At 36.3% G+C, this 26,601-nt stretch overlaps 1 protein-coding gene across 1 annotated transcript; it reads left to right on the top strand.

Moving 5' to 3' along the window:
• Positions 1-130: 130 nt before the first annotated feature.
• FASN3 (Fatty acid synthase 3) lies at positions 131-19,793 on the top strand. The gene is made up of 41 exons (XM_013312279.1): positions 131-231; positions 3,395-3,547; positions 3,756-3,948; positions 5,518-5,638; positions 6,129-6,332; positions 6,439-6,555; positions 7,172-7,335; positions 7,605-7,747; positions 7,965-8,168; positions 8,386-8,575; positions 8,740-8,899; positions 9,191-9,360; positions 9,433-9,584; positions 9,788-9,971; positions 10,073-10,221; positions 10,314-10,498; positions 10,669-10,788; positions 11,011-11,120; positions 11,201-11,391; positions 11,513-11,682; positions 11,988-12,251; positions 12,377-12,497; positions 12,580-12,870; positions 12,945-13,388; positions 13,637-13,807; positions 13,971-14,101; positions 14,206-14,356; positions 14,469-14,640; positions 14,748-14,860; positions 14,974-15,135; positions 15,513-15,641; positions 15,793-15,872; positions 16,183-16,338; positions 16,520-16,771; positions 17,026-17,179; positions 17,263-17,467; positions 17,651-17,801; positions 18,081-18,252; positions 18,413-18,589; positions 18,698-18,800; positions 18,877-19,793. Exons 2-41 carry the CDS (start codon positions 3,395-3,397, stop codon positions 19,467-19,469), a joined length of 7,272 nt encoding a protein of 2,423 aa, XP_013167733.1. The 5' UTR covers positions 131-231; the 3' UTR covers positions 19,470-19,793.
• Positions 19,794-26,601: the final 6,808 nt, after the last annotated feature.

Raw genomic sequence — 26,601 nt, 5'->3', positions numbered from 1 at the left:
CGCCGATTACCTAAAGCTAACGCTGTCAACTGATTAAAACTGTCCGCATACGGCGACCCTTAATATCGCGTAACGTAACATCCTGTATATTTTTTTTTTATATCCATTTTATAAACAAGGTGCACGCTAACGCCGCTGCCACACGGACAGTGGACAGGTCGACGTCAACGCATCTCTTCACTAAAGTTTTCTTTTGAAATTTAATTTGAAATCACTCTGTGAAATAACAAGGTAAGTTTGGTGTTTTATTACTACTGTTTATACAATTTGTATCAAAGTAAAGAAATTATGAAAAATTAATCTCAATCAACGTAATCATCATCGTCAATTTACTGGATAGTTTACGCTGAATATTATACACATAATTTGAAGTGACATTGTTTCCCATTATAAAAAAAACTAGATAAACCGTAGCACTAGATTATAGACACGACATAATTTTTGCTAATATAAATGCGAAAGCTTAGATGTTAGTTTGTTTGTTAGAAGGTATATCTCCGGAACGGATCTACGGATCTTGATGAAATTTGGCATATATGTATAACATTGTCTTGATGAATACATAGGCTATTTAATAATAATTAGTAGTGACATTTTAATGGCTATATAGGGGTAGATGCAACCGACGAGCATGTAGGCGACATGAGAAATGAGAGACGTGCCTTCATATGTCAGGATCGCTCCAAATGTAAACCCGTAGTCTCTGCCTACCCGTTTTGATTATGAGTGTTACTGTAATATTATAACAAACTAAATTCATACTTCATAGCATGAGGTTAATATATTTATTTTTGGATTATAATATGTATAATGTATTTCACACAAACTTCAATTTTGTATAGTTTACTATAGATAAATAAGTTCATTAAAGGAATAAATGATAATAAATGCGAATATATAGATGAATGTTTGTTACGTGCATTAAAAACTGCTTAACGGATTTCGATGAAATAAAGAAAGAACATATAGGCTACATACTAAGTTTTTTCATATAATTAGATCAAGGGACAAAAGCTAGTATTAAGAATAAAATCTAATAGTACCATGCAGCGTTGGCAGTCATATAATTTAGAGTTGACTAGGCCATAGTCAACCAAGATGGCCTAATGCGGATTGATTTAACTTGACATAAAATAACTAATGAAAATAGACGGAATTAAACTTCACGAGAAATACTACTGCGCCATAGACTAATGGTTAAGAATACGGACGTGCGATTACGTGGACGAGGATTCGAATCCCGCCATTCCGATATTATTATCGTAAACCATATCGTAGAGCTGTATTGCAATGGTTAGATGGAATATTAGTAAATAAACAAAAATCTAACCGATTTATATTTTATATTTAAAACAAAAAATAAACAAAATTGTCAAATGCACATGCCTGCCGTGGTCCAAAACGTGAAGCATTAAGTTGCTTACAAATTAAAAAAAAGTTTACATTTTTATATACATTTTAAACCGTTTCATTTATTCTGTTGGCCTCCTTCTCGTTAACAGATTGATTTTATTTGATACACACTAGGTTCTGATTAAAATTTAGAATTTAGTGTATTCATAATCATTGTAAATCCAAAATGGCCGCCCCTACAAAATTACGGGTAATACACTAACAGCCCCTTAACGTGGACGTGAAATGATAAGTCTTGGAAGGTTTGTAAATAAACACAAATTTGATAATTACAATATATGTCCGCCAAAAATGTATATTCGTGGACAATTGTAATACAAAACTGTTATTTACATTAAACATACATTTAAAAAGTATTTTCAAAAAACAATTTTACAATTCATAAAGACTAAGGACAGGATTGAAAGGTAAAAAAAAATTATTTAATGAAACAAAATACAATTAAACAATGTATCGATTTAATTTATACGATTTTAAATTCCGTGAAAGGGCAACGAAGTGAACTCTGTGCGTCCATTTGCAAGGCAAAACTGATTATAAAGTGTAACAGTATCGCTCGAAAATGCAAAATTATAATTTATGAAGCGCTTAGTCACCTTTCACCTTCAAAAAGCACGTATCACCTCACTGTTAAAATCGATTTCATTATCGGAAGCAATACAGAATGCAAGGAGTTACGCTGAATTCCAGCCAACGTTTACGAAGTAGTTATGAACTTTAATTTACTTATCATCAATAATAGCCTTCTTTTCTAAAGTCGACAATAAACAAGAATATCGGGAACTAATGGGAAAAGTCAAACTATGCAGCTCACTAGCGCCGCTCTGCCGACTTCAAAAAATTTCACAAGATCCTCTTTGTACTGTAGCTGTCATGTCATTTTTTTCTTTTGTCCTTTTCTACGTCTACGTAGGTTTTATATATATTCTGACAGAACCAAACGCGATAGCAGCGCCTCTCACCGGTATGTTTGACTTACCGTGAGTTTCTGACACCAAAATCTCTGTATAAAACATATGGTAAACTCTGACATCTTTGACAAAAACAGGGCTAACAATATATTTTAAACGGGTATCTTGGCCTCAGAAACTCAAGGTATATTTTTGTATGGTTGACTTACATGCAAAATTAATATTCGATCTCGAAACAAGCATATTTTCTTATTCCTCGTTTTTCTACTTTACATTTCTAATATAATCGGTTCTTATGTAGAGTTAAATATCGAAAATAGCAATAAAAATATGATCTTTCTTAGAGGGGGATCGAATCATTTTGTACTTCGTTTCGTTCAAAATAATAAAAACAATTTTCCGCTATGTCTCAAGAACTAATCTTTTACGGCCTAAGTAAACACTAAGGCCGTAAATGTTATCTTTACAGTATTACGAATTTGATATAGGTAGGATTAGATTTATTATTTTAAGTAATAAATTTTAATTTAAAACACTGAATAAATATTTAATTGTGTATCATGGATTAAAACGCTGCATTTGGAATGCTGAATGGACAGACAGACACATTATAATTTAACAATAACAAAAATAGGTGAGGTCGTGAGGACAATCATGTGACCTCATATAATTTAGTAAATTAAAATTCACATCGACTATTTAATATTTTAATGTATGATTTAATATTTAGTAATAGACGTAATTAAATTTTAATATTATTTTAATTTACTAGTCTTCATCATCAGATATTTTTATCTAGCTGTAACATAACTAAACTCATAAACTCTATCCTTTTTTTAAATAATCACACATCTACGTAGTCATTGGTAATACCGAGACAAGTTACCACGTTTGACGAAGCTTGTCTTCAAAACCAACGTATAGGTTCGCATCATCTGATTCATTCAACAAATGTATATGTCGTCTGTGAGTTACTATTCTATGAGATAAGCCATCCAATCTGACGAGCTTTTTGAAGATTCTGCTGCCGACAGTATGGCGGTCACTAACTGCAATTTACGATGTTACAGATGCCGCCGACCACCGTGGCAGAAGACCGGCTAACGTCCGGTCACCGGCTTTCGCACCCCGCGCCCGGCGACGAGGTCCTCATCACGGGATGCTCCGGATACTTCCCGGACTCGGACTCTGTCATACATCTGCAGGAGAACCTTTTTAATAAGGTAATCACATCCAATTTATTTGATAAATTCTATATAAGTAATTGTTCTACTTAAAGAACAACATGGATTGAACATGGATATACTTTCTATCGACCTCAATTATATAATACCTTTTAGAAAGAGACTCGCGATTTACAAAACTTATGATCCTTTTTCGGCTAGTCTACTTAGTTAACCTTAAGTTTTCTAATGAATATCTGACCGGCAGGTGGACCTGATCTCTGGTGATGGGCGCCGCTGGAAGCTAGCCCACCCTGAGATTCCGCAGCGCACGGGAAAGATAAACAATGTCAACAAGTTTGACGCCTCCTTCTTCGGCGTGCACTTCAAGCAGGCGCACACCATGGACCCCATGTGCAGGATACTGCTCGAAAAGGCTTACGAAGCAGTTATTGACGCTGGTATGTTTTCTACACTATAATAAATTTCATGATGTTTATATTTTTCACCAAAGTCCAAAGCTACGGAACAAATTAGTATAATTATTTAAACTAATTCTGTATAAATTATCTGTATGGACAATTTTAAAGACTCTGAAAATCCGGTGAGTTGTCAAATGTGTACCCGCACAATACGACCACAATATAATATAACCAAATAAAAAACCTGTCTTCTTTGTATAGGAAATAACGAAACAAATTGTACCGCAGAATAAGGAAACCGAAAGCATCTGAATTACAACATCTAGTCCACCCTCCACCCCCGCCCTGGACCCCGCTCACCCCCTCCCTACATCGTAATGAGGCCAATTTATCTGAAGTAGAAAGTCGAAGGCTTTCGTAAGATTAAATTCATCGCGGTCATTCGCTAACATCGACTTGTGCTTTTCAAAATAAACGTATGAAAACAATACTGTCCATACTTGATTGGAATAATGTTAATGGCAAATTTTCGCAGTTTTTGGATAATATAATTGTCGTATTTAGGCTTGTTTGACGTGTTATCGTAGTCCATTGGAATAACAATGTGAGGGACGTCAAACAATATTGTCATCCTTTACGTTGTGTTTGATAACGACAGAGTCAACAATATGTATCAATACTAGTGTAACACATAACTTATTATTATTTAATTATCATTATAACACTTTTAATTAAATCAAAGAAAAAGATTTGGATTAGAGAAAACGCATAATTGTTACTTACATTGTTACGTTACGTTACATATTAATGTTACTTACTTAAATCGATCTATACGATTCTACTATTGGATTTAATATAATAAAATCTTAACTCAAGCCCCGTCAACAATAGTTGTACTGTATTTGAATACAACGATGAATAGAATCAATGTACGAGTAAGTTAGGAATCCATTTCATCATGAAACACAATTTAATCAACATCTAATTTCAAACAACGGACAACAATACTACAAAACCACTCGCCGGCTGCGAAGTGAGGACTCTTATCTACAAATCCATTAAAACTTTTACACTGACAGTAATTATAAGTAGATATTGTCACTGAGAACGTTGCAGAGAGCCGGTGGAATCCAAATTCCATCGTTTATGCCAATTTAATCTGTATTCGGTAGAGTAGTCGTATTTTAATAGACGAATCCCTCTTCAAAATGTTCTTGGTTAGCCAGAGATTTTCAAACTTTTTTCTTCTAGACCTCAAAACAAAATGAGACTGGCTTGTATGACCACCAGATGCTACATTTTTTTCTTTCATAATGAAACCTTACCTTTTTTCCCGCCATTGTATACTGAGTCGTTCCCTGTCCCCATGGGATCCTGGAATACTTTGAGAATCTCTGGTATAGACAATTTTGTGTTTTACGATTGTTCGAAGAAAGTTGAAAGTAATGAATTCATCCACAATTTTAGATCAAAAAGTAACAAATTTTAGTATAGATAGATAAAGTTAGTAAAACTAAGAGCTTTTTGAAAAGATATCAGCGGAACAAAAGTTCAAGTTAACATTATTATACAGATTAGTTTTGAATGTTGTTATTTATGTTGTTTCAGGTTTCAATCCAAAAGAACTTCGTAATACAAAGACTGGTGTGTTTATCGGTGCTTGCTTTTCTGAATCTGAGAAAACTTGGTTTTATGAGAAAATGCAGGTCAACGGTTTTGGTGTTACTGGGTGAGACATTTCACATATTTCAGTGTTTACTACGAATTAATTTAATATTGTTTTAATATCTCTTATGTAACAATAATGTTTAGTTTAAGGAACTGATGAACTAAAAAATATATTACTAATTCCCGTTATTTTTAACTTAAAACTAAGCTTAGTTAAAAGTTTTGAGTGTAACAAAGTCCAGGTGAGGAAGGCAACGCTAATCTGAATAATGGAAGTTGAAACGACTTTCCTATTAGCTTTGGTTATAAAGTAAAATATTATCCAGAGTTGTAAAAGTTACATTTGAAAAAGTGAATGATTGAATTGGATGAAATTCGGAACAGTGACACTCCGAAATAGCACATTAAATACTACCTTAGTTCCTGACAGATATATTCATTTTTTTTCTTTTTACGTTCTAACTTAGTAATGAAATATATTCGATGTTGTGAGTTGTGTTATATACATTTTCAAAACGCGAGACATTTGAATTCGATTGTATCACCAACAGATGTTCCCGCGCCATGTTAGCTAATCGTATCTCCTACTGGCTGGGAGTAACCGGTCCCTCGTACACGGTTGATTCAGCGTGCTCCAGCTCGCTGTACGCCCTTGAGCACGCCTTCAGAGCCATTCGCGATGGCCACTGTGACGCCGCTATTGTCGGTGGTTCCAACCTCTGTCTACACCCTTATGTCTCTTTGCAGTTCTCCAGGTAACGTGTGGAAATACCTTTAAGTTTTTAATATTACGTTTAACAAAAAGATTAATTTCTGTGCTTTGTTCTTTGGTAAGTTTTATCGTATTGTTTTCTTTACCAGATTGGGAGTGTTGTCACCTGATGGCCGTTGTAAAAGTTTTGATAACAGTGCAAACGGCTACGCGCGTTCTGAAGCGATCGTCGTATGTTTCCTACAAAAAGCCAAAGATTCCCGAAGGTAAATAATACAAAAACACATAGAGATGATTACTCGTGTATTGTATAGTATTTACTCACATAATTTCTCGTTAGATTTTTCTTGTGAGAAAATAGATAAGTTGTATATGTAAAAACAAACAGGTTTAAAATGAATAATCTAATTGACTATTGTTATTTTTGTCAATTAAATGCTGCTATTAATTTTATTTTAGAAAAATATCGTTGTTTGGCGCAGTAACCAACTTCAATTAAAACGTTTTGTCTTTTAATGTTATTTCTGTAACAATATTTTAAAATTAATTATAATTAAAATGAATTTGTATAACAAAAGCGAATCTTACTTTCGTGTTATAATATTTAACTATAATTTTCCTTTCATATCCGCGTAACACCTTAATACACTTTTACCTATTTGTTTTTTAAAAGTTAAAAGTGGTGTTACCAACTTAAAAAACCGTCTAACCGTCTGAATACGTACTATGGTTTTAGATATCAAACCCAATTTTATTAATATTTAAGGCTTTCTCTGTAGACACGGTAAAATAGTTAAAGCCCTTGAACTTATAACTCTTACTCACTAATGCCCTCTGTAGCAATGCACACAATTTTATTTTACATTAAGCGTACCCTTGCAGAGTATACGCTCAGCTGCTCCACGCGAAGACGAACTGCGACGGGTACAAGGAGCAGGGCATCACGTATCCCGCTGGACAGATCCAGAAGCTGCTTCTCAACGAGTTCTACGAGGAGTGCTCCATACCACCATCTACATTGGAATTCGTCGAAGCTCACGGCACTGGTATGCAAAGCTAATCGGATCTAAAGACATTCAAATTTGTGATTCTAGAAGCTTTTCTTTCTTGCAGACCTCTCAGAATATTATTGGTTTTGAAAGAACCCCCCCTCTTCTAAGTTTCTATTTCGACTAATTAAGCCTGAACTTTATTCTTGCCATTTTACACTCCTGCCGGATCTTCTGTAGACCCTATGAGGACCTGGATCACTTTGGGAGTCACAATAAACAATAAATTACATGTTTGTTTAGTAGCCTATATTTGTGTTATACAGGTACTCGCGTAGGCGACCCCGAGGAACTGCTGGCGATCGACGAGGTGTTCTGCACAGGTCGCTCGGAGCCGCTCATGATTGGCTCGATCAAGTCCAACCTGGGCCACAGCGAGCCCGCCTCTGGACTTTGTTCTATCGCTAAAGTTAGTCCATAAATCATAGAGTAATATCACCTCGCATAATATTCCAACAATTCTTTCTGTCCTCATACTGTACTTCATAAATAAGTGATAAATGTGTATCGTCATCATCTTGCAGTGTCTGTCTATCGTAGGGCTTCCTCAATGTATTTCACAAGAGTCCTCAAGGTGGTCAATCTCTTATAACAATTAAGTAGTAAAATCTGTACTTAATTTTCAGCTCTGCATTGCGTATAGCACGGGATACATCCCACCCAACTTAAACTACAAAGTGCCGCGTGAGGGCGTGGCGGCGCTGTCAGAGGGTCGCATGCAGGTGGTAACTGACAAGCAGCCCTGGGGCCGCGGCCTCTCCGGCATCAACAGCTTCGGCTTCGGCGGTGCCAACGCGCACGTACTCCTCAAGAACGTCGGAAAACAAAAGGTCAGTATTATAGAGAGTATTATTATTTACTTATTTAAGTATTTAAAGTATTGAAAAGCGAGCAAACCTACTTAAATATATACAGAGAGGAACAATAGTGGTATTAGAAGTATTGGAAGTCAGGAAAAAGAAAAACTCATTACGCCGCGCTAATATTCTCTGATTGCTTTACATATATCAAGGTATTATTCAGATAAATGGAACAAAATGTTTTCAGGTAAACAAAGGTATGCCATCGGACGATCTACCGCGGCTGGTGTGTGTGTCAGGGCGCACGGAGGCCGCAGTCGCCCGCATACTGGATGACCTGGAGTCGCGCACAGTCGACGTTGAACTGGTTCGTCTGCTACATTCCATACACAACGAAGATATCGCCGGACACGTCGTGCGAGGATATACATTACTCGGTAAGTAGGAACAGTTGATGAAGAACACATAATTTATAAAGTCACAGCTGGAAATGTACAAGGTTCAATCTTGTAATTATTGCTAAATTAAAAATAATAATATATAGACGCTGTAATCGCACATTCATTGCCACAAAAAATGCTTATATCTTCTTATTTTGTAGGATCAACACCAACAAAGAGTGTGAGTTTATCCCGCGACATCCAATACTTCTCCGGCGTTCAGCGGCCTGTGTGGTTTGTGTACTCCGGCATGGGCTCGCAGTGGGCCGGCATGGCCACACAGCTCATGAGGATACCTGTCTTCGCTGCCGCTATACACAAGTCAGTAACACACCTCTTTACACACTTTCAATGCAAAACTAAAAGGTCCTTCATTATTTATTCTTACACAGTAAAAGATAAGTATAATTGTCGCTTTCAGAACCGTGTTGGTTGGTGGTTAGCAGTTGTTTAGTGTAGATTTCTCATGCTTAATCTTCACTAAGCGAACGTAGTTTGTACTTACTAAAATTATTCACAATTTGATAGACCTTGCAAAAGCCTAGTATAATAATTTATTTTGTCTTTCAAATAACATATTTGTCATACTCATTTTAATTTCTTTTGTTCTAGATGTCACAAAGTGTTAGAACCGAAAGGCATCAACCTGACAAAGATAGTGACGGACCCTGACCCGCGGATATACGACAATATACTTAACTCCTTCATCGGCATCGCGGCTGTGCAGATCGGTCTCACAGATGTGCTCAGAGCTGTCGGCATCCAGCCAGACTATATCATTGGTAAGTCTAAATTCCTCTTCAGTTTTCCCTACGAAAGGTCGACAAATTTGTAAACTATGTATTGGCAACCAGGTCACAGTGTCGGTGAACTGGGATGCGCGTATGCGGACGGTTGTTTCACTGCGGAAGAGATGATCCTGTCTGCGTATTCCCGCGGCCTCGCCTCCATCGAAACGCCCTTCATCAAGGGATCCATGGCTGCAGTCGGATTAGGATACAATCAGGTTAGTTTTATATGTTATGCTAAAATAAAGGAACATTACATTTTATTCATACATATTTTTATGGAAACTCTTTAGATTTTAAAAATAGATGAAATGGTAACGAAAAATCAAATGAGAGAGTGGGGTTCCAGTGTCGAAATATTTGTATAAAAACATATTAACAACAAGATCTTGAAGTAAACTTCTTAAATTTTCGTGAACAGATCAAATCAATATGCCCGCCGGAGATTGAGGTAGCGTGCCACAACGGACCAGACTCGAGCACCATCTCGGGCCCTGCCGACATCATGAAGCAGTTCGTAGCGCAGTTGAGCAAGCAAGGAGTGTTCGCCAAGGAGGTGCCCTGCTCCAACATTGCTTACCACTCCAGATACATCGCTGATGCTGGTAACTAACTAATAAACTAACTAATCGACCAAAATATTATTAAAAAAAAAAATATAAAGATCAAATGAATATGACTGTGTTTTTATTTATTTCATGAATAGGTCCCAAGCTACTGAAATATCTAAGAGAAGTGATCAAGGACCCTAAGCCCAGATCCGAGCGCTGGGTGTCGACTTCGGTGCCTCAAGCTTTATGGAAAGATCCTAGAGCTGAACTATCATCAGCTGAATACCACACCAACAACCTATTGGTAAGAACTTTTCATATTTTTTAACTCTCTTCTCTAACGTAGAGTCAAAACGATCGATAAAATGATGTTTAATGTTTAATTGAATTCCTCAGAGTCCAGTGCTATTCGAAGAGACGGCACGCCTCATCCATCCCAACGCAATCACCATAGAAATCGCCCCACACGGTCTGCTGCAGGCCATCCTGCGCCGTTCCCTCAAGGAAGAGGTTATGAACGTCGCCCTCACACAGAGGAAGCACGAAGACAATGTTCAAGTAGTGTTCAACGCATTAGGAAAGTAAGTAAAAACACATCAGAGAAAGATTGTTATGTTTGTAAACAAGCATTGTTGTTAGTCGATATCTAGCTAGGATAAGTTGAAACAACAAGAAAGAAACATTATTCAGCATTGAAAAATTGTCTTATTTGTGATTGAACGCTTACATATGTAAACATTTTTATTTGTAGGTTATACGAGACGGGTTTGAACCCGCAGCTGGCTAACCTGTACCCGCACGTGGAGTTCCCCGTGTCACAGGGAACGCCGATGTTATCGCACCTCGTCGAATGGGAACACAGTGAAGATTGGTGAGTAATATTCACAAGTGATAATCTTATTATTATTGAAAACGCTTTCATTTTACAAATCTAAAAATCTAGTTCTATGTGCATGCGTCTATTTATTTTTACTTTTCCCTTTTTTGTTTCAATATAATATGATTTGAAAAATATTATCTATTAATAACGTATTGGCTTAAGCATAAATGTCATCTTATGAATGTTTGATTATAATTTGATGTTATCTCGTAGGTACGTAACATCGTATAAGGCGCAAGAGAAAATGAAGTCTGGTGAAAGGACAGTCAGAATGTCGATCATTGATGAAGATAGCGAGTACATGGTTGGGCACGTTGTCGATGGTAAAGTATTCTGAATGCTTTTTTCCCTTTTATTTAATAATTCCAAGAAAATAAATCATATATGCATTTATGAATCACAGGTCGCAACCTCTACCCTGCCACCGGGTACCTGGTGCTAGTTTGGGAGACGCTGGGCATGATGATGGGTGAACTGTACACGGAAGTGTCTGTTGTGTTCGAGAACGTCCGCTTCCAGAGAGCCACCAACATACCCAAAGAGGGCAACTTGGAGTTCATTGTCATGATACAAAAAGGCAGCGGGAACTTTGAGGTTAGAATTGGTTGTTGATATTAATAACTTCATTAACAACCTTTGTCTTCTACACGTATTTAAGTACTTATGAGTGTCATTCGTTATAAAAATTACAGTTGAATCTTTTCCTGTATTGCAGATTGTAGAAAGTGGTGCGTCGATCGTAACAGGCCGTATTTACGCCAAGAAGAACGTTGGCCAAGAATACCGCGTGCTCCCCGCGCCACCCGAGGTGACGGGACCCGACGTCAGACACATGCTTACTAAAGACTTCTACAAGGAATTGCGTCTTAGAGGCTATCAATATAGGTATAAATGTACATTATTAAAACAAACATTTATAATTTAGTAATTTTACAATAATTACTTCATAAAATGATAACAGAATTTATCATAACGCTTCGGGGTCTGTATTCAATTTTGAAGCAAAATTACCAAACATCATTTGCACGTTAATCACTTTAACAATAACGCTCAAACAGCCGTGATAAATTAGTTCATCAACACATAAGACCGTAATACTTAGTTGTTTAATATCTGATATTTCCCTAATGGGAGAATCTAGTGAAGTTCAGAAATAGCTTCAAAAATATTAAACATGACATTTATTTCAGCGGCCTGTTCCGTGGTGTTGTCGGTTGCAACGTGGAAGGAACTCGCGGCCGCCTCGCGTGGGTCAACAACTGGGTCACCTTCATGGACTGCATGCTGCAGCTGAAGATCGTCGGACAGGACACGCGCGGTCTCTTCGTGCCAACCAGGATAGAAAAGCTCTGCATCGACGCCGCGATGCACTACAATGCTATCTCAAATATGAATCCGGACTCTAACAGACAATCATTTGAAATACGCGTCTATCCAGATGTCGACGTTATCAGGTAAATTCATAAACAAACATTTTTCACAATAAATTGACTGTATCATGACAGGTACAGGTTTAGGTTCCAGGCGTCTATTTATCTATTTATATTGCTTAATTATTAATTCTCGTTATAATGTTTAGAGCTGGTGGAGTTGAAATCAGAGGTCTTCACGCCACACCCATATCTAAGAAGATACCACTAGGTGTTCCTGTTCTTGAGAAAAATGAATTTGTTGCTAACTTTGGTAAAGATAAGATGAAGGTAAATTGCATAATAGCACAGTATGTTGTGATTTAAATATTTTTCATACATTATTGCTAATAATGAGTTTCTTATTACACAGATGGAAGATATTCTGCGTGCCAATATTCAAATAATTCTAGAAAACATACAGACATACAAAGTAAAGAGCATTGAAGTTGTCGATGAAGAATACAAAACAAATGAATTAAGTCCAGTCATTGAGACGGTAGCTGACGTGCTCGGAGATCTGCCTCTAGTGCAGGCTGAACTACTAGTTCTAACAGAGGAAACACTTGAAATGCCCTCACACATTACCGTGGAAAATAAAAAACTAACCGGAGAAAGCAATACTGTAATCTTCGTTGGAGCTAATCTTTTACAAAGACCAGGCGTATGTATATAATATTTTACTGCAAAAACACAAATTTATCGTATTTATACTTTAACTAACAAAATAATTTTCAGGTTCTCCAACAAGCCGTGTCAACATTAAGAGATAAATGCTTCATTATAAGTCGCGAAAAAAATCGTCCCAATCCCAAAGATTACTCGGATAAATACGACATAGTTACCATTTACGATACTGGAGTAGAATATGTCGTCATGTTCAGAAAAAGAATTGGAGCTAAACCTGCCAAATTCTTTAGAATCCTGGCAGCAGATCAAGAATTCTCTTGGATCGACAAAGTCAAGGAGGAACTCAAAGAGGGACAAAAAGTAGTACTTTACAGTCAAGACGAGCCTATTAATGGTCTTTTAGGTCTTGTTAACTGTCTAAGAAGGGAACCTGGTGGAGAAATTGTATACGGTCTGCTTATAGCCGACCCGTCCGCACCACCTTTTAACCCAGACTTGGAATTCTATGAGGAACAATTGGATAAGGATCTTGCTTTGAATGTTTATCAAGATGTAAGTTTATAGATTAACTATATATCGTCCGCGACTCCGTCCGCATGGAATAAAAAAACTTAATAAGTAGCCTGTGTGTTCTTCTAGAGTATGTTCTATATCAATGCCAAATTTCAGCGACATCCGTTCAGCCGTTCCGGAGGTACTCCAACAAACATCCAACCATCCATCTAAATAATTATAATATTAGTAAGATAAGAAACTGTGAAGTTTACCCCAACCGGTTACATCTAGATCTGACTTTTCAGGGTCAATGGGGAACATACCGGCACTTGCTACTTGGAGATTTGGAAACTATAAAGGCTGCACACGCTTTTGTTAACACGACAACTATCGGTGATTTGTCTTCATTGAAATGGTTACAAGGTAACCTTAAGGAGAATCATCAATTCAAAAATCCAAACAAGATTCTTATTCAAGTAAGTAAAAATTTCTTACGTTAAATTGAAAAATTAGAACTTAGTTATCGCCTTTCTTTCATATTATTTTCTTGTTCTAACTTTGAGTAATTCTATAATTATGTTTGTCAATTAGCAGTCGAAGTACTTACAATTAATTTTACATTTTATAATAAATTTTCAGGTTTACTGCGCGGCTCTGAACTTCCGTGACGTAATGACAGCAATGGGCCGCGTTACAGTGGACGCGGTGGCTCGCGGCAGGCTGAACCAGGAGTGCGTGCAGGGCTTCGAAGTTGTGGGCAGGACGCCTAAGTAAGTTACACTACCTTACATGCGTTTATTTTACGTTTAGGAATATGTTATATAAAAATTATTTTTTATGTTTCACTTATAATAATGACTTTGTTACTTAACAGCGGTTCCCGTGTCATGGCTATGGTCCGCAACAGTGGTATGGCCAACATGGTGGCTGGTGATAAGATTCTGATGTGGAACATTCCTGACGAATGGACCTTTGAAGAGGCTGCAAGCGTTCCCGTTGCTTACGGAACTGTCTACTACGCATTTGTAAGTAAATTCTAAAGGATTCGTGATACATAAATGTTAGCAACGTTATAGATATAGCGTGACGCTAAGTCCAATGCTTGGTGTTATTAACCATCATTATCTTGTATGGCAGGTGATGGTGGCGCGGCTGCAGCGCGGCGAGTCGGTGCTGATTCATGCTGGGTCTGGCGGTGTGGGTCAGGCCGCCATCAACGTGGCGCTGCACTACGGCTGTGAGGTCTTTACCACCGTCGGCACACCTGAGAAGAGGGCTTTCATCAAGAAACTCTTCCCGCAACTTAAAGGTTTGAGGAAATCTATACATACCAATGTACCTTGTTCGGCTTAGTATATATGTAGGAAAATAAATAAGTAAAGCTTTGTATTAATTCTTACTTTTTGTATTTAATAGACAGTCACATTGGCAATTCCCGTGACACATCATTCGAAGATATGATCCGACGTGAGACCAAAGGAAAGGGCGTAGATGTAGTACTGAATTCACTGTCCGATGAGAAATTGCAGGTAAATGCTACGATATTGTTTAGTATTATAGGATAAAGATAATACGTGGTAATACTTCGAGAATAACATCTAATTTTATATCTACATGTGAATTGATATATTCCTGTTTCCAGGCGTCAGTGCGTTGCTTAGGCTACCGAGGCCGATTCCTCGAGATCGGCAAGTTCGATATCAGCAACAACACACCAATCGGCATGTATTACTTCCTTAAGGAGACCTCCTTCCACGGCATCATGTTGGACTACATCTTCGACCAGAACATTGAGTTCAGAAAGGTCAGTCATGTTCGCTTCAATATATTTTATAGTATAAGACATATTGTGGCTGCTTGTCAACTATAGTAACCACTCTGTTGATTTATATTCCTAACTAGCTGTCGCCCGCTACTCCGTCCGCGTAGATATATAAAAAGAACTAAATATATATAATAGATAAGTTAAAAAAAGAAGCTCTTCAAGGCATACATTCGAAAAAAAAAAGAATAAATAGTATCCAATATCCGCCTCCTGTCTCTAAGCTACCTCCTCAAAAATTTTCAGCCATATCGGTAAAGCCGTTCTTGAGTTATAAATATTATTTTATATATAAATATATATATATATAATTGATTTGTAAAAGTTATTTTGAGGTTAAAACTGAGCGTGTTGTTTAGAAACTGCAAGATCTTTTGCTGACGGGTATCGAGAGCGGTGCCGTGCGACCACTCACTTACTGCATTTTCGAGAAGGACGAAATGGAACAGGCCTTCAGATACATGGCTGCCGGCAAACACATCGGCAAGGTAACCTTCCATTATAGGACCATCTGATACAAAACATTTAGCTACCAATCTAAATAATTAATAATAAACTAGACTCCTTGGCTAGCTAAATAAATTTCAATAAACTTAAGAAAGATTTATGGAGACTTGATTTGAGTTTATTCTTTATTAGGTTATTGTTAAAATTCGGGATGAGGAGCGCATTAATCGACCAGTCAAGCCCACGAGCGTGTTCATAGATGCCCTTCCAAGGTAATAATAAAAATTTCATAAGTCAAAAGTAAACGACTATTAGTTAACGGGCGAAATTAATTCGGTCTCGAACCATTTTGCATTTAATAATATTGGTTGCACTAATCACATATTAATAAAGTACTAATCCATTTAGTTCATTTTACTCATCAATAAATATTATCTTTTGTTTAGAGGACGATTGAATTATTTTTTTTATCGTAAAATGTATTTAAGTTTTGGATCGATCATTACATTCGGCAATACATTCGCCCCATATAGTCTTTTCTTGCTAGCTTTTTATATTTACGAAATAATTTCCATATCCCAGGTATACCTGTCAGGAAGAGCTGGTGTACGTTGTGGTGGGAGGTCTGGGCGGCTTCGGGCTGGAACTGGCAGACTGGCTCATCATGCGCGGTGCTAGAAAGGTGCTCCTTACCTCTCGCAAGGGAATCACCAACGGATACCAATCCAGCAGGATAAGGTTTGTTCTTTTTATACATTCTTCGTTCATTCTTAATCCTAGTCATCTATTAAAAAGAACATTGATCGTAATAACATTCTATTGTATTCTTAAAAATGTAAAGATTTCTTAAGTCACAGGACAGAACTTGGGGACGATTGAATAGGTCGGAGTATTACAACCAAATTAATGTTTATTTCAGGGCGTGGTCTTCATATGGCGCCGATGTTCGTATATCAACTCACGACGTGGTGACGGAATCCGGGTGCGAGGAAATGCTGAAGATGGCCAACTCCATGGGCCCCGTGGAGGCGATCTTCAACTTGGCAGTCATCCTCAAGGACTCCATATTCCAGAATCAGACACCGGAATCTTTCAAAATATCGTTCGGACCAAAAGCGATCGCCACAATGAATTTGGACAAATTATCGAGAAAACTTTGTCCAGAATTAAAGTGAGTAGGATTAATATATCAAAATATAATTTGACCAAATTAAATGGGGCAGTACATACATTATAAGGAAGGAATACAATACAAAATTTTAAATACAAAATTTAATATAAACGAAACGAGGAATTGAAAACGAAAGCAAAACCTTAATCTTAAATCGACTCTGAGTCTACAAGTTGTTGGAAAGCTAATAATTTTCATAGTTTTTCTAATAACACTTTTAACATGGTTTCTAAACTTTCATTAAATTTTTTCAGGGACTTTGTAATATTCTCTTCGGTGTCGTGTGGGCGCGGGAACGCCGGACAGACGAATTACGGACTCTCGAACTCCGTCATGGAGAGGATCTGCGAGTGGAGGAAGAAACTTGGTCTGCCCGCGCTCGCTGTGCAGTGGGGCGCCGTCGGAGATGTAAGCATCGTTGTAACCTGTAAAGTTTAGTATATGAATTTGACTGGAAATTTGATCTTTCACATGGTCTTGACATGGCGCAGGTGGGTCTGGTAGCAGACATGCAGGACGAGGACGTGCAGCTTGAGATTGGCGGCACTCTGCAGCAGAGGATCTCTTCATGCCTGTTGTCATTGGACAAATTCCTCAAGCAGGACGCGCCCATCGTCTCCTCCATCGTAGTCGCCGAGAAGAAGGCCGGCGGCTCCGGCTGCGGGAACATAGTCGACACCGTTGCACAAATTATGGGTAAAGAGAAAGAGAGCTCACTTTGCAACCTTTGACATCACATTGCCACACTCAAAATCGTTAACGTTTCATTTTGTTGGGGGAATCTACACTAAGCGACTTTTAGTAAAAATCGAATCAAAACATACTGAAAATTATGTGTCTTCTACGTTTATAATATCTAAAGTAAGAATAAACGTACAGGTATCAAGGATTTGAAGACGGTGTCGCAGCAAGTGTCGTTGGCTGAGCTGGGTATGGACAGTATGATGGCGGTCGAGATCAAACAGACGCTCGAGAGAGAGTTCGAGATCTTCCTCACAGCACAGGACATTAGGACGCTCACCTTCGCCAGGTATATTAACTTAAATAGTAATTACCTGGAAACTTTGATCAAATAACGTTTGTGGGATTTCTAAAGTGGTCCAGATGGATACCCTGGGGCCGAAAGAATTCCTTGAGGTATACGATGACTGGATGTACTTTTGATTTTGATCTTACAGGTCAAAGAAAATATGTAAAGCAGGAGGTTCAGCGAAAACAGTGAAATTTAAAAAAATGTCATATAACAAACAATTTTTTTATGATGACGTTGTTATTTACACTTAATTATTTTGTTATGTAATCGTTACAGATTAGTGGAATTGACGGCGCAGAGAGAGGCGGCAGCGTCAACGTCGGCAGCCCGACCTGTGCAAGCGGACGCGGCTGCCGGACTCCGCGTCTTCATCCGGAACTTCGGCGACGAGAAGGTCGCTTCCGAGCCCCTAATCTACATGTCTACGATGGTCTCAGATGGTGGAGATGTAAGTATACACCAAAGAATTAAGAATGCAACATCTCATCAGGAAAAAATCTGTCTGCATTTAATTTTGTATTTCGTCTTTCACCAGTAAAGTATGTCAGCAATGTATTTAGGAATAAATGAATAATACCGATTTAATTATTATAATGTGTATGTTGCAGAATGAAGTACCGATCGACGAGTCAGAGCCGGTGATGTTCATGGTGCCAGGGCTGGAGGGTTGCGCGGCTGTCATGGAGCCACTCTGCCGCAGGCTTAAGATCAAGATATGCGCGCTGCAGCTCGGCACCGAATACAGGAACGAAGATATCGAGTCAATGGTCAACAGGCTGCACCAGGTATGTTTGGTCCTAACTATATTTTCGTTTTAAAATCTTCTGCCAGTTTCTCATTTTATGTTTTAAGTAAAGTTGTACGACAATTGACGCACTCATGTTTTGTTTTAGACAATGAAGAGTCGGCTGGTCCCAGGAGCACCCTTCATTCTGCTCGGATACAGCTTCGGCACCTTGCCCGTCCTAAAGTTGGCGTCTGCACTTGAAAACGACGGTAAGTTTGTAACTTATATCTCATATTCTAAGTTTATAAAAGTAATAGATATAATATAACACTTAATTTATTTCAGGTCACAAGGGTAGCGTTTTCTGCATTGACGGAGCACCTGACTTCCTGTACAACTTGCTCACCATGACACTAGACACCAAAGATGACGTCTTGCTGCAGAACAGCTTAATCTGTCACATCATTGACACCGTGTCTCCTAACAATGAGGTGACCAGTACTCTCATGGCGAAACTCAACGAGATAGAGTCATACGAGGAAAGGATTAAGTTTGCAGGATCAACGTTGCCCGTGAACCAAAAGTATTCGGAGAACTTCGCAAGCGCGATGGCGGTGGCCAGTTTTGAAAGACTAAAGATGGTTTTGGACTTTAAGCCTCTGGAGAAGAAGCTATCAGCTCCAATATACCTTCTGAGACCAAAAGATCCCCCTCCGTTTGTAACTTGCGAGGAGAACTACGGCCTCGACAAATACACCGAAGGCCAAGTGACCGTACACAATTTGGAAGGCAACCACATTACGATTATTGAAAATAAGGATTGCGCCAATATTATTAACAGAATTTTATTGCAAAAAGATAAGAATAAGGATACAGGCAAAACTGCTCTTAATGTTGTAACCAGTATGGTTGAAAATCAAAGAACCGTGCAAATCTAGTATAACATTTATAAAACCGTAAAATTAACTACACTATTCTTGTTAATTTCACTGTTTATTATATTTATATAGTGTTTATTTATTGTTGTAACTTATTTAGTTGTTAATATTGTTTTAATTTGCAACACAAAGGCCAGTACCAAATAAAATATTCATTAGATAGTTTATATTTTGTAATTGCGTAGAATATTTTGTGACTGGGTCTTTCTTAGGTGAGTGTTAAGTTTGCATAGCTTTCTATTAACTAACTTGTGGTACTTCATTATTTAATTAACTTTTTTTTTATTTATGTGATGGGATTAGAAAATATAATATTAATGTTTTGTATTTTATTATTTTCCTTTCATCCCTTCTGTTTACTTCGCATTCAAATAAATTGAATATGTTACCTTTACAGTAAAAAGGAACCCAGAGCTAAAGAACTACTAAAACTATTAAAACTGCTAGCTCTCGCTCGTGTATACATCAGCGCGGAATTAAAAAAAATAATAATATTAGAGATAAAAACTCCCGAGTTGGGCCAAATTACATATACTTACAAAATTTGGTAAGAATTGGTTCAGTAGTTTCGGAGTTTATCGCGAACATATACTCGTATCCAGACACGAAATTTCTATACTAAAACTAGCTGTCGCCCGCGGCTGCGTCCGCGTAGATATATAAAAAAACTTAATTAGTGTAGCCTACGTGTTCTTTCAAACTATGTTCTATACGTATGCCAAATTTAATCGAGATCTTTCAGCCGTTCTAGAGATACCTTCATACATAATATTTGTTGCAAAATCATAGTTGAAAACATCTCTGGCAAACACAAAATGCCACAAAGTTTTATAAGTAAAACCAAGGTGTGGCTTGTTTTAATGTAATTACTGTTCCTGCGGGAGTTTCATTACGCGCCGGGAATAATTAGCGCCTACGAGCGCGTCTGCACTTTGTCGCTGTTACATCTGAGTAATTTGCAAAAAACCTACGCTTATACACCTTATGTAATAAATCGTCATACGTTTTTCTCCACATTTCATCATGAAATCATCCAAAGGGCAAAAGTACTGACAATGGCGACGTACGAATCAAAGTTTAAATATTACTAATATCATAAATGCGAAAATTTAAATGGATGGATGTTTGTTAGAAGTTATCTTCAGAAAGCTGATTTGGCATAGAAGAACACAGTCTGGCAAAACACATAGGCTACTAATTTCTTTTTATCCCGCGCGGACGGAGTTGCGGGCGAAAGCTAACATGTACCTGAAAAAATATATATAAAGAGCTGGTTATTTCTCACAATAATAGAATAGATTTGGTATTTATGTAGAATACTTAAAGAATTAGTCAATTAAGAACATGCAAATTTATATAAATTTAATATTAGGGATTTATTTGGGTAGGGCTTTATCAAGTGATTTATTTGTTCGGGATTAAATAATATGAACATTGAAGGTCTATTTCGTTTCTCTTGGTGGTTGAAATTATATTGTAACTATACGTTGTAATTTCATACGTATTTAGTAAAGGATAAGGCATAATTTTGTAAGAAATAATTCAAAGGGAATTAGCTTCGTGCTTATAAATGTTCAATGAAGTGATAATTTTGCAAAATTGAGAAAATTTATTTCACATTTTCATGAGACAAATTATTGTATCTGAATAAGATACATTCTTAATGTGATTTTACATTTTTCCAATACATTTTAAATCAACAAAACCTCCTTATTTACGATATTTTCCGATTTCCGACCAAAAGCCAAACTTTAAGAGTTCCAAACTTCTTACGCCCTCGGCTGTCCTTTTTTTGCTATACAATCAATTTCATTAAAAAAAGGTCCATGATTTCTTTACAAATCTTAACCTTGGAGTTGTCACATAAATTTCAACATAAAATTCGTATAAATCACAATAAGATTCTTCCAAAAATTTCTAACAAGTTTTAAAATTATTTCTGTCATAATTTTCTTTTGTATAATAACTGTAGTCCGCGTCTCCGTCCTCGCGAATTAAAAAAAAAATAATAGCCAATGTCTTCTTCCATATTATGTTCATCTATACCAAATTTCAGCGAAATCTGTCGAGTCGTTATAAAGATAACTTCTAACAAAAATACAACCAAACATTCACATTTATAATGTTGGTAAGATGTTACAAAACTTCTACCAACACGTAAAATATTTATTTATGACATCATAATATTTTTCATGCTGGCAATAAACCGTCTCCACACACATTCTTGAGGGAATTCCTTTAGCTTGGCTCTTTGGAAATTGATTAAAATCGCTGTTCCTTAGATGAGTTATATAACATTCTTTATATTCCATTATTTTTATTAATTTCGTACCCTTACTGTTAGGGAATACGTCTAAATATTTAAATTATCGAATATTAACTGCGTTTTAATCTTCCAACTATATTTTTATTAGTACTCACATGTAAGTAACATTGTAGATGCGTCTGCGTTCCGAAGAATTAATTTTAGTCTTCTTTCTTTTCCCACCATTATCTTATAAAGAAAGAATGTTGCATAGGAAGTTGAAATAATATATTTCTGTGCGTCCTCCGTTGTTTAAAGGAAGACAACACATCAGTCTTAGTTATGATATAAAGATCCTTAGAGCAAATTGCAAAATTACGTCGAAAAAAATTGAAAAAATACTTGAATGTAATTTGAGAGAAAATAAAGATAGTGTTAATTATTTTAAACCACTGCACTATCGTTCTAACATACGACGTTACAAAATGAGTTGTCCAAACAACATCGTTCAACTCGTCTGATGTCGGAGCAGCGCGCTGTTCAAATACCTAAGTGAATTAGACTCGCTTGATTTATTCCTTCACTGGAGCGTTTATTGCAAGATACTTTTGAAATTCTCTTTCAGCCAACCACTGATTTACACAATGTATAATAACTTACAATGTTTTAATCAAAGTATGATATGAACGTTTTTAATAATCAAGTATATCGACTTTCGACTACAATAACAAATTATTAATAATAAATACAAATTATAAATACGAATGTTTAGATGAATGTTTGTTTAAAGGTATCTAGTAAACGGCTAAACGAATCTGAATAAAAAAATTCATACATAAAGAACATAGTCTGGAAGAACACATAGGGTACTAAATGTTTTTTAATTCTACGCAGACGCAGTCGTCGTGGACAGCTAGTATATTATACAAAAATACCGCAAGCAAGTTCTTTTGAAGGAACATAGAAGTGAAAATTTCTTGATATGAAAATGCTTAATGCGGACCCCTAAGTTATCTGCACTCTTAGAATATTAAATGCTTCTCGTTCCTTTCTTAATAACGCCGTAAACCCATAAAATGTGAACAGTTGTCATATTAATACAAAATGTTTTCCATAAATATTATTCTTTAAGGGCAATAAAATCAAAGTCGTTTTTCAAAACATTTTTCACTCAGTATGTACGCGGCGATTCCTCGAAGGGCCGTAAATATTAATAAATTTGACATTAGAAAGATTTAGGGCAAGTTAGTGCCACGCAACAATACGTGCATTGAAAACTAAGTAACAATTTGTTAAGAGATGGAAATAGAAAACAAACATACGGAATATTAGCAGAATATTTGAAAACTTACTACTACGTCTTGTAACATGACAGTGGTCGATTGTCAGGATTCGAACCAACTACCAAATAATCCTATATCCACACCTTAACCATTACGTTACTGGCATTTTGAAAAAAAATTTGTTTCTTTCTATTTACGTTTTTATTTAAAAAAAAAAGCATAAAAGGCAAAGTATCATTAAATTGAAAACAAAAACTTAAATACGAACAACTTTACGCTTTACGTGACATTTTTTAATTGGCACTCATAGACTTGGCCTGCATTGACGAAACTCTCAGAATGGCACTTCATTAGTGTATAGAAACGTCTCATTAGGGGAGACGAATGCGCCTCACTCGCATTTCCCTAACTCAAATACTTCTTACACTGATATAGAACAAAATTCTTTAAATTGTATCAATACTGCGCTTATCTGACTTTAATATATTCCTGTTTGATAATCACCTTTACCCCAAAGAAGGTTAGGCTTTTATTACAAGGAAATATGGAATTAGTAGAGAAAACGGTGACAAGATACAAAAACTATTTTACTAAAGTAACTAGCAGTGTCATTAAAGAACTTACTAAATAAATTTTAGCGAAATCACATAATCCCAGAAAACCAGAGATACTAGGATGGCATAATATAAAAGCAAAAGAAAAAATAGTGTCTATGAATTTAACTGTGAGTTTCCGCCGTCTTTGTTTTTGACACAGAATAATAAAGATGACAACACATTTTGTCCACGTGTTAAATTAACATGTTACATTGCACGTAGTCCTCGTATTTAGTTGTACGAATTCTATTATACAAGTATTTCCCGCGTTTAAAGTTTTAATTATTTAGGGGCAGGGTCGGACCCGGCCTGCGGAGTAATTGTTTTAATTTGTCACAGGCGCGGTGCACACGGCGCTATACATTGCCACAAATATACAGCAGTGAAAACTTACTACAATAGTCACTTTTTCTTTACTTGGAACAGCAGATTTTCTACCCATAATAATAAAATTGGAGTGTCTGTATTTTTAGACATTATTATAATAGTTAGAATCCTTTGGCGCGAATGACGTGCTTTCGTTACAAAGTCCAGTGTCAGAATGAATGAACGTCGACATTTTCGTAAGTCTACTGTTGCGTCATTTTCGGATTTTCTTCCTACAAGTTTGTAATATGGAATCATATTTTGTACGTACGATGTATTTGCGTTGCTGATAATCAAAAACCATTTATTTTTTTGTATGTCTGAATGTCTGCCCGCAAGTATGCCTTTGTTCCGAGTAATCTGCAGAACGGCTGGATCGATTTTGAAGGGATGAGACAGGAAGGCACACATGCATATTATATGTTACTTTTTAATTCTTAGCTGACTAAGTCGCGGGCGACTGTTTGTACAAAATAAAACGAATGAAATATGCAATTTACATGTACTTAATGTCTTAATGAATAAGCTTCAATTTTCCACAACTCAAAACACGTTTTTCAAATTAATCCGCACAATGATCAACTTAATTTTAGCCTACAATCATTTCGTAGCAAATATTTAAAATAGATTCTATTGAAATTTAAATTTTATGACCAAGGCATTGGGATGTTTTTCCATTGTTACGTTACGTCCGGTAATTCTCCTCTCAGGTTAATATCGCCTAATTGACTTTTGATCTCCGTTGGATTTGCGTTCGTATAAATCAAACAAGAGATTAAGTTGGTAACTTAATTACTTAAGTTAGTAAAAATATGTTAAATAAATTAAAAAAAATAAGTATATCTTAATTGAAATAATATTAAATACTGGAACTAGCTTTCTAAGCTGGAAATAAAAAAAAACTTAATTAGTCTATGCGTTCTTCCAGGCTACGTTCTACATAATATTTGGCATATTATGCATAGCCGTGCTAGAGACACCTTTTAACAAACATCCATCCCTCCACACATACAAACATTTACATTTATAATGTATTTCCACGGTGTTATAGAAGTATTCGCAGATCTACATTCACCTATTTTTACCCTGAATGTGTTGTAGAAGACAGAAACAATTTAATTATTTAAACAGTTGCGGCGTATGTGTAAAATTTTAAAACACTTTGCACGTAATGCGTTTGACGGCCGGCCCAGCACGATTTATCATAAGTTTGGGATGAGGGTTAGACAGCGCAGCAAAATCTGCGCCTGCCTCTTACATATCGCAAACTTTATTTTACGAATATTAACTATAATTAAACAAAGAAATCATCCTTTTTTTTGTAACACAAAAAAATACTATCTTCTCATATTGAGGCTAAGTGAAATATGTTTTGTTAATCTTAGTAATATACGAATGAATGTTTGTTAGAAGGTATCGAGAACGGCTCAACGGATCTTGATAAAGACACAGATGTAGAATATAGTCTGGAAGAACATATAGGCTATCCACTAACAAGATATTTTTATTCAGCGAGGACGGACGGACAGGGTGACAACTAAAACTGAATAAAATAATGTAATAGCATGAAAATACATAAAAATTTTCATTCTGACACTTTCTACTATCAGATAAATTCAACTAGGCATTAGAAATGACTGCGTCAAAAGATTTCAAACCAAATGTAGGAGTAAATTTTCACTTTCAAAGTCGTTTCTAATTAACCCATTTCTCTACTCTAGTTAGTAATTATAATATAAGAATTTACGAAGCTAATAGCGTTATAATTTTATATAAACTTCGAGGTTATTTTTAAATAGCGTAAAAAATTAAGCTTTTAAAGAAATTATTAAGGTGATAGTTGTCCAGAAAATAAGTAAACCTAAAATATATTATGATATATAATTTAATAGATTAATTAGTAACAAAATAATACAAAAAATACTGAAACTTCAACAACAAAGAAACCATTAAAACCCAAACAGATATGTGAATATAAAAGTCTTGAAGACAAAAAGATCTTTTTAAATTGGAAAACTCGGTCGCCTTTGATCGGAATGAGGATGTGGTGTGTCAAAGGAATCTGTTTCCATGTGACCTGGTTCCCGGGGGAACTCCCCCCCCCACCACCACCACAGTCCCCACTGACACGAAACTGACACCAAGATTGCGACAACTCTAAAATGCAACGTAAAAATTTGGTTAGTCCAGAACAAATGAAAACAAATTTAAAGAAATTTTAACAATTGTTGCGATTTTGTTTTAATTTATTGTTTTTCAGCGTATGTTTTAAATTCTATCTCGACCTGACGTAGCCTTCACTATACTTCACTAATTTTGACGAGTCAAATTTCATTCGGTTCTCATTCCTTCCCCTAGTGACAAGCGAGTACCATCACATCAGTCCGATCATTGTATTTGTTTGTTTACCATATGTCTAAGCTTGGTTCATGACGTTTTGGATATGTCAAAATCGACCAGCTCTTAGCCATGCTAGAGGCATCTACTGACAGAGACTGAGAACTTAGTTGCGCACCTAATATATTTTTTAATTCTTTAAAAAATAGTTTTAATGCCTTGTATATTATATTAATAATGTATCAAATCATGGCTTATTTGTTTATATATGTAAAAAACGGGACTACGTATGCGATGAATCGATA

This window comes from Papilio xuthus, unplaced genomic scaffold (genome assembly GCF_000836235.2).
Source record: "Papilio xuthus unplaced genomic scaffold, Pxut_1.1 DF827679.1, whole genome shotgun sequence".
In the NCBI taxonomy this organism is placed as follows: domain Eukaryota; kingdom Metazoa; phylum Arthropoda; class Insecta; order Lepidoptera; family Papilionidae; genus Papilio; species Papilio xuthus.
The sequence above is the reverse complement of the archived record's forward strand: the minus strand, read 5'-3'. Positions and strand labels throughout refer to the sequence as shown.